Source organism: Martes martes, assembly GCF_963455335.1.
Source record: "Martes martes genome assembly, chromosome: 6".
NCBI classification, from domain to species: domain Eukaryota; kingdom Metazoa; phylum Chordata; class Mammalia; order Carnivora; family Mustelidae; genus Martes; species Martes martes.
In genome coordinates this window covers 99017532-99027067 of record NC_137893.1, presented here as the reverse complement: position 1 = coordinate 99027067, position 9536 = coordinate 99017532, and the positions used below count along the sequence as shown (strand labels likewise).

The window sequence follows — 9536 nt, the reverse complement described above, 5'->3', positions numbered from 1 at the left end:
AAAATATATACATATATACAAATAACTTAAAAAGCAAAGTGAACGCAGTAAGTTAATGCATAACAGTAATAGAAAGGTGTATTTGGCTGGTTGAAAACAGGTTTCAACAGAGTCCAACAGAGTCCAACTGGCCAGAAAGCCATGACCCAAAGTTATTAGCAAGAGGAAGGCACTTCTGGGGTCTGTGCTGTGCGGCACAACGGCAAGCAATTAACTCAAAACTGACCAGTAGTTTAGATATTTAATGGGTGGGAGCACATCGTCAAAGAACTCAGCTACATCTGAACACAGAAGGTGATAATTAATTTTAAAAAGTTGTATGGTTAATTCCAGGGTGATTTTATTTCATGGAGAGAAAACAAAAAACCAACAGTATCATGATTTTCCTAGATACCACATAGTGACTGGCACTTTCATTCCTTTTTATGACATTATACCAAAAAAAAAAAAAAAAAAGGGAAAGAAATCAATAGAAACATACCAAAGCATACCCCCATGCCCCTTAAATTAGCAGATTTAAAATTAAAACTTGAAGCAAGTATTTGTTATACTTTGATTCAAACTCTATTTACAAATTAAATTGCACTTACAAAGATAGCAACATTTCTAATACGGTTATTTTGCTTTATTGTGGTTTTATATCTCAATATAAAACTTTTAAAGCTTTCTTCCATAAAAATCATACTTTCTTTTGCAGTACATAGTTAATTTATCCACTGAATTTCTGAACCAGTTTTCTCCTTTTGTGCTTTTCTGCTCTATTTTATTTTACAAATGGCATATACCTTCCAAACAGGTACAATCAGATGCTGCACTCATTACAAGAGACTCATTCATAAAAAGTTAAAGTGTAAGACATGAAATATTAGCAGTCTAATCCTTTGGTTCCTCTTTTTTAAAAAAAATCTACTGATAAAATTTACAAATTGGTGGTAACTCTTCTTTTTGGTTAAAAACAAATCCACCAGGTAGATTACTGATTAAAATCCAACACTGCTTTAAAAGTACCACACTCCTAGTCTTGTCTCACTGCTCAACGATGCCACTGCGTACAATTGGTTTGACATGATTCGGGATACAGTAAGGCACAAGTGGGTGGTACAAGTGAAAACAAATACTTTAGGACTGTTTTGTGGTTTTTTTTCCTGCACAAATGCTAAAATATGTACCGTTTCCAAGATAAAATAACAAAAAAGAAATACACATTTTTTGTTACGAAATACCTATACAAAATTTTTAAATTTACACCATCTGAGCTGCCAAAAGTTTTTTAAAAAAGGATCAATTATGCGCCGTACATAAAACTATCTCTCATCAGTAGGTCCAAGAGAACTTGGGCTCAAAATGTCCCAGCACTTTATGGGAGGGAGGAGGATCAACAAAACTTCCCTTCCTGCGCTCCCTTACCCCAACATAAGACAGAAACAAAGGTCAGGTGTTTACAGTAGTGTATTCTACTTATGACAAATTACTGGAAGTCAGGGGAGAGGCGGCATACCGGGGGCGCACTGGTGCCCTGGCTGGCTGAGGAGCCGGAGTAAGGCACTTCCATGGGGAGAGCAGCAGGCCAGCGTGCGGCCTGGGCCGTGATGCACACGCGCCCACGTTCCGGGGCGGTGACGGGCACGCACACACGTTCCGGGGCGGTGACGGGCACGCACAACGTTCCGGCGCGGTAACGAGCACGCACACACGTTCCGGGGCGGTGACGGGCACGCACAACGTTCCGCTGAAGTCCCAGGGCCACGCGCGGCTCCTGGGGAGGAGACAGGATCTTAACAGCAGGGGAAGACACGGGAGGTAAAACTCGGAGGTGAAGTTCTATACAGAAGTGGTCACTCGGTCAATGGCGTGATTGACTTCGTTTTTGTTTGAATCCAGTCCTTTAGCAGCATTCATGTCATTCCGTAAATTCTCCACTGTCTTTTTCATGTTCTTTAGTTCCCCTGGGTGTGGAGTGGCTCGCCGCAGAAGTGTTCTCTGAAAAGAAGCAGGGGAGTGAGTGTGTGGGTTTTATGTCATTACTCTTTCAACAGGCAGCTTCAAGGTGGGGGCACTCGGGAACAAAGCCTCCCTTCTCGGGATGCAGGCGCTCGGAGGGGGCGGAAGCGCCTTCTCGGGAGCCCCACGTGCTGCTTATCAGCTGCTCACTGGCAGTTCAGGGAGATGGAGGTGTCACGGGCACCTTATCTGGTCCACCTAGAAGGATTACTTTCAGAATAAAAGAATACTCTGTAAAATGTAAGATTAGCGTGAGATAAAAATTAAGTTCCATGAAGGGCAAGGAAACAAACATTTTTAAGATGTTGGAGTGGGGTGTGAAGAAAGAAAAAGATAAAGGGGTAAACAAATTCTAACTTAAAATCACTGCAGTGGTCTACCACTATCTGAAGTGGATCTGGCTTCCTTCAACTATGGAGGCATGGGAGTGGAAGGAAAAGGGAAGCGAGAGAGAGAAGAGCTTCTTTTCTTGGCCGCTATGTGTGTTATTTGTATTTACTAAAGAGAGTTCACATTTTTCTAATAAAGGCCACAGTTCTGGGAGTGAAGTGTCCGGGAAGGGACAATCTTTAAAAAAAACTCTTATTTGACATATCAGGTGCTCTCTGGCTCCTAAGACAGCATTTCTGTCTTGTAAATGGCCTGTCCAAGGAGTTTCAGGAGGAGGAGCCTAAATTACGGTGACACAACAGCCAAGAGCACTACTGAGACAGTGAAGGAACTGGTGAATTCCTCAACCTCCAGCAAGCCACCAGGTAAGCACTGAGGATTCCTTTCTGCTGAAGTCACTTTGTTGTGCCTAATTCCCATTCTGTGCTCCATTACTGTAAACATAAAATCCCATTTGGTGACAGCTGGAATAACAGACACCACAGGCAGTCATTTAAAAGCCACCCTTTGCTTTGGGGGCTGTAGGTACTCCCTCTTAGCTCTGCTTATGAAAATCTCAATTAGCACAAGGAGTTTAAGAAGCAAAAGTTAACCTGTAGTAATATTTCAAGAGTTGTCACAGACTCCTGAAGATGTCAGCTGGCCGACAGACATTTTTAAAGTGTGGATAGAGTAAGGCTAAGTAATACCTTCAAATCTATTCCTGATTTTTGAATGAAAACTTGTAAATAAACCCAACTAAGATTGCAAGCACTCCGCCTGAGGGTGAAGAGAAGAATGATTAATTACATAAAGGGCAGCGAGAAGCACAGCTCCACAGAAGGCAAGCCAAGTAACACTCTGAAGTGCGAATGGAGTCATTGCCGTACACCTCTAAATGGTGGTGGGGGGGAGACTTCGTTCACCAAGAACAACAAAAACAGAAAACAGATTCCTGGCACCTGGGTGGCTCAGTTAGTTAAGCATCTGCCTTGGGCTCAGGTCATGATCCCAGGGTCCCGGGACTGAGTCCCGCCTGGGGCTCCCTGCTCAGTGAGGAGTCTGCTTCTCCCTCTGCCCCTCCTAGTGCTTATACACACACTCTCTCTTGCAAAAATAAATAAAATCTTAAAAAAATAATAATAAAAAAGGGGAAAAAAAGAACCCAGAGCAAATTCCCAGTTTACTGGAGGCGAGAAAGGATGCTATCACAAATAAGGAACAGGAGTATAAACTATTCCAAGAAAAAATCCCAAATAGGTCCATTTGCTTTATATACATTTGGTAAATCAGTACCTAGAAATACCTAACTTTGTCTTCTAAAAAATTCTTACATGCTGAAGGCTAAGCAGAGAACAGACAATTTGAAATTAAAAGAAATCCTTATTAGGTGCCACTATTGGTCTTGGAAGGCTTTTAAATTTTGCATTTTCAGGGAGGCCAATAATCTCCATTTCCATACCGTTTCATTATCTTCTTCATCTCTCTCATCTTCCAAAAATCGGATTGCACTGACTCTGTTCACTGCACGCTCATTCCAGGCGTCATCTGGGACATCATTCACCAAGCTCTCCAGTGCCCCACAGCGAGGCAGGTTCTCTGTCATGACAAAGACCACATCAGCTGGGAACTTGAGTTTGTGTGACTGGTAACTGCTATGTAGTATTTCAAAAAAATTAAAAAGAAAAGAATCTAGGACAGGGTTACCCTTTCTTTTCAATGTTGCATAATTCTATTTGAGAGCATATAAAATATCTGCCAAACTAATGTTTAGTATTTCATCACAGAATGTCATCATAATTTATAGAATCCTTTTTCGCAATTCTTTTCTATACGCTAACTTTAAAAACTTTATCATGGTGAGGGGGTGCCTGGGTGGCTCAGTCAGTTGAACATCCAACTTATGATCTCAGCTCAGGTTTTGATCTCAGGGTTATGAGTTCAAGCCCCCCGTTGGGCTCCATGTTGAGTATGGAGCCTACTTAAAAAGAAAAGACAAAAAACAAAAAACCCTTCTCATGACACTGATGTAGTTGTACATGTTGGACTCCAGTACTTTCCTTAGTAACACTTCTGCTGTCTTCCCCTTGGGGTCTTAAAAGCTCCTCTAACAAGGTTGGGATTGGCAAAATGGCTTTGGGGCTTTTCTACCTAGGGAATTCCTGTTCTCCCAGTGCACTCTAGTTCTCTTTTATCAAAACCAACTCTCAGCAGATTTATAATGGCAATTTGATGTTAGTGTGACTATTTTTTAAAACCACACATAATTTACAAAACAAAGATACAATGACTTAAAATAACAGACTGGCCTAAAAACTATTTGTCATTGGGGGCACCTGGGTGGCTCATTCGGTTAAACACTGATTCCTCATTTCAGTTCAGGTCATGATTTCAGGGTAGTGAGATCAAGTCCCAGTCAGGTTCCGCCCTCAGTGTGAAGTCAGCTTGAGATCGCACTCCTTCTCCCTTTGCCCCTCCCACTCCTGCTCTATCTCTGTAAAATAAATAAATCTTAAAAAAAAACAAAACACACCAAAAACCTGTTTGTCAGTGGTGTTCAATACTAATCCTCTAAACCAGCAGTTTGGATTTTAAGGGACTCTGTCAACTTTTTTAAGAGTACTTGTGTTTTCAGTCTTAGCGATAATTCAAATACAAAAGGCTGTTTAAGAAATTTCAGGCATGATAAGCAGGTGTGAGGGGTACTTTTTCTTTGAAGGTACAGAGGAAAGAACCTTCCCAGAGGACATCCACAGTGACCTCACCCAGGCTGGCTCTAGGGGCACATTAGACAAATTACAGATGCACATGGGAGTAAGAGGTCTTATGGATAGGTATTAGCTCCTACTAATTCTCATAGCCATGTGAGTATTGTTCTTAATTTCACCTTGGCAAGTAGGTTCAGAAGGCAGCTGAGGAAGCAAGACACAGGTCAAAATCTTCTCTCCTGTGGTGTGGTCTGTGTCTGTCTGGAACGTGAGTAGGGGCTGTGACTGGTTGTCAGACAACCACAAAGCCTTCAGCTTCAAGGCGGTCAGGGATAAAGGCAGATGTAACAGCCTAATTTAAAGCAAAAGAAGACATCAAGGTCTCAGATTTTATAATTATATCAATTCCTATCAATACAGAATAAAATAAAAACATCACAAAGAACCTCCTGGGATTGGATTTAACATGGAACAAGATACTGTGTTTATAATAAAACCCTCGGTGTACTCTTTGTGAGCAAACTCAGTCTGTCATTGTGCTTCTGCTGTCCTCTCTCTCATCAGCACCTCTGGCCACAGGGCAAAACATTAGGAGGTTTCGATTTAAAGAGAAAAAAAGCCAGTCTGACCATGGAAGGACGCAGTAGCAGGAGTTCTTACTGAGTCAATGGCAACAGCCTCCCTGACAAAGACCTGTTTTCAGTAGCACCTGGCAAAAATGAGGAAGAGTGGAAGGAGATTCCTGGGGTGCTGAAGAGTTTAAGTGGCAGTTATAATAAAGATGAAAACATTTTCTTCCTGCACTGCATTTTCTTTGTCTAAGGAGATTATTTTAGGTATCCATCTTAAGCTTGTATCTTCTAGTTTCTAGAAGCTTCCACTTCCCCAGATTCCTATGGGATAGTTAATGTCCACTTCACATTGTTTCAGTTTCAAGTGAGATCATATGTATTAAAGCACTTTAAAAACTGTAATGTGACACCTAAAGATTAATTTTATATTAATGTTTGCACACATGTCTGACAAAGTGACTGCACCCAGTTACTATTTAGCAAAAACCAACACCGGGAATCATACACATTTGTATTCACCAAAGACTACTTTAGTGTGGTGGTTCTTAACCAGGGGCGCTTCTGCCTCAGGGACATCTGGCAATGTCTGTAGACATTTCTGGGTGGTACTCTTGGCATCTAGTGGGTAGAGGCCAGGGATGTTGCTAAATATCCTATAATGCTTAGGAGAGCCGCCACATCAAAGAATTATCTGGCTCAAAATGCTAACAACGGCTGGGGGTGAAAAGATTACTTTAGTAAAAACCAATGCCTTATACAAGTCTACTAATACGCTATGAAAACAACCAAACCTCTGCAGATACCAGGAATTTAAGGTTTAATGAATCTAAGGTTGTATTTGATCAAGTATTTTTACTCTAAAGATGGCTCCATGTGCATTAAATTATAATCTCAGCAGTGACTTTACAAGCTGGACAGTAATGAGCTGACTGCATCCTGTGAGCCACAAGATAACGCACATTTTCTTAAAGAAATCCTTGGCCCATGAACTCCGTAAGAAATCATATGGCAGCATGTATTGCTGGAGCTCTTTTAGGAACTTGCACACCTGTCTCCAGTTTAACACATGTGCGAGGTCTACATATACATCTTACTTACCGAGAGATCAATACTGCATTATCAGACATAGATGCCATTCTGAATGGGCAGGCTTAAGGAAAATTAATTCGAACTCTATATAAGGATATGAAGAGAAGTCGTACTCCAATAGTACTGGAGTATTATTAATTATTAATTATTAAATCTAATATTATTATTATTATTAAATCTAAATAAAATTTAATTTATTTAATTTATCTAATCTAAATAAAATTTAAGCACAGAATGTTGTTACTTTAACAAATGAAGTAAAAATTATCAAAGGGTACATGGAGAGTGTTAACAACAAATCCATTATTAACAAACTTCCAAAGTACAAATTAATATAATTTACAACATACTTCCAATATACTAGTTATAGAGATGACAAAATATTTTCTTTTCCTAACAATTAGTCCAGCAAAGGTTGGCCCATCCCATGCATACGTATTGGGTGCAGTACTGAATCAGTGGAATTGTACCTTATGTGGGAGTTAGGTTCTAGAGTTAATGCATCCATGAGACCTGCATATGTTAAAGTACCCTTGAGAAGTCTCTGTGTATCGTATACTCTAGTACTTTGCTAATAAGGGCCAAACTGAGTGACAAATACATATTTTTAAATCCCAGAATCTACCGAGTTCAGTGACAGGCTCACACCATGAAGGATGCCCAAGGGATCTGAGGAAGCAGGCCTTTACAGCTCCACTTCCTATTCTGAGATGTTGGGTCTTTGAGTGAGATAGAAAGTGAAATCTCTTATGCTTATACAACAAATTATTCCTGCCTCTGCCCAAAGGCTGTCACACATTTACTCAAATGCAAGGAAGTTAAAGACAGACGTGTATTTGCCAGATCTGATGACCGGGATTTTTTAAAAACAATATCCTAGCACACTGTGAAAGCTTTAAGTACTTTAAACTCTTTTTCATTCTATTGAATAAAAGGATGATTCTTTTGAAAGTTTCAGGGTCTTACACAAGAAATTTACAGTCAGGGGCGTCTGGGTGGCTCAGTGGGTTAGGCCTCTGCCTTCAGCTCAGGTCATGATCTCAGGGTCCTGGGATCGAGCCCCGCATCGGGCTCTCTGCTCAGCAGGGAGCCTGCTTCCCCCTCTCTCTCTGCCTGCCTCTCTGCCTACTTGTGATTTCTCTCTCACTCTGTCAAATAAACAAATAAAAATATTTAAAAAAAAAGAAATTTACAGTCAATATTTCTAGATTTCTTAATCATAAGAGCATAAAGAAAAAAAATAGTTGAGATTTGAAAACTGGCACAAAACACAAATACTCAAACATGGTCATTGTACCTTCTCAGAATAACTGGCTTTGCAGCTAAGTGCTAAAGCAAAGGCATAAATAAAACGCTAAACAGAGCATCAATAATAAGTAACAGCTCCTAAGGATAGCAAATCATATGATAAAAGTTAAAATAAACTAACTAGTCTCTACAACAACAGATCTTATAATCATATTCAACCAAGCCATATAAGATTAGTGACTTGTCTGGAACACCAGTTTCCCCGTCAAGAATCAGAGTGCCAGCTTGAATATGGCTGCTGCCAACTGAGCACACACCTCTGGCACCTTCTGTATACTGCAGACTCAACACAAGAAACCACAGACCTATTTGTACACATCTCACATCTCCCTGTTTTATTAAGGACCACATCCCCTCAAAATAAAAAGCTTGTGGTTACTATTTACATCAATGGTACAAGAACTAAAGCAAACGAATAACCATACCATGAGCTATGTCTCTCATTTCCAGTTAAATCCCCGACCAACTAACCTGAGGTGACCTTCCCCACCTCTGCACTACTGTAGCAATTGTGCTGTCAAATTTACTTAACAACTACACATGGCCTACTGACTCGACCTATAGTTGCTTCTTACAAATGAATGTTTCATCTTTTACCTCCTACTAGAATGTTTAGTTCTTAGCAAGTTTTCAAAACTGCTTAAAGATATGTAGAGAAAACATAATCAGTCGGAAAATTTAACTAGTACCAAAATATCTAAAGGGAAAGCCCCCTGTAACCTCAGGCCTCCACTCTGCCTCTAGGGCAACTATTATTAATGTTTTGTTGTAATACATAGATAGGTTGTTTTAAAAGCAAAAACAAAAATGAGAATGCTGTGTTATGTCCAATAGCTATTCTTCTTACTTGGTACCATGGGCATCCTGTGTTACTACACAGAGAAATTATCTCACTCTTCTAATTACTTACTATTCCATAGTACAACTACACTGCTATGTTGTATTTTGCCTTTTAATAGTTTTTCTCCATTTTACTGAGCTATAATTGCCATGTAACATTGTGTAATTTTAAGGTGCACCTGAGATGATTTGATATATTTATATATTCCCAAGTGACTACCACAGTGGAGTTAGTTAACACCTCCATCCAGTCACATAATCACCACTTTTCATGCATGTGCGTGTGTGTGTGTGTGTGTGTGTGTGTGTAACCCATTCAAAGATCTATTCTCAGCAAATTTCAAGGATATAAGGCAGTATTAAGTACAGTCACCATGCTATACATTAGGTCCCCAGAACTTATTCATCTTGTAACTGGCAATTTGTACCCACTGATCAATACCTCCCTACCTCCCCTACTCTTAGCCCATGGTGACCACCATTCTACTCTCTCTTTCTAAGAGTTTGGCTTTTTTAGATTTCATATGGAAGATCATACAAGATTGTCTTTTTTTGTGTGACTTATTTCACTTAGTATAATGCCCTCAAAGTCCATCTATACTGTCATAAATAATATGATCTTCTTCTTTCTTATGGCCGAATATTCCAT

The 9536-nt window shown here is 40.0% G+C and overlaps 1 protein-coding gene across 1 annotated transcript in view; it reads right to left on the bottom strand.

Moving 5' to 3' along the window:
• Positions 1-223: 223 nt before the first annotated feature.
• LRRC1 (leucine rich repeat containing 1) overlaps positions 224-9536 on the bottom strand; it is a 128778-nt gene continuing 119465 nt past the window's right edge. The window contains exons 12-14 of the mRNA XM_080806523.1: positions 5258-5430; positions 3833-3969; positions 224-1980 (exon numbers count right to left, since the gene is read on the bottom strand). Coding sequence (XP_080662649.1) covers positions 1822-1980; positions 3833-3969; positions 5258-5430 — 469 coding nt within the window. The 3' untranslated portion in view covers positions 224-1821. The remainder of the gene's footprint in view (positions 1981-3832; positions 3970-5257; positions 5431-9536) is intronic.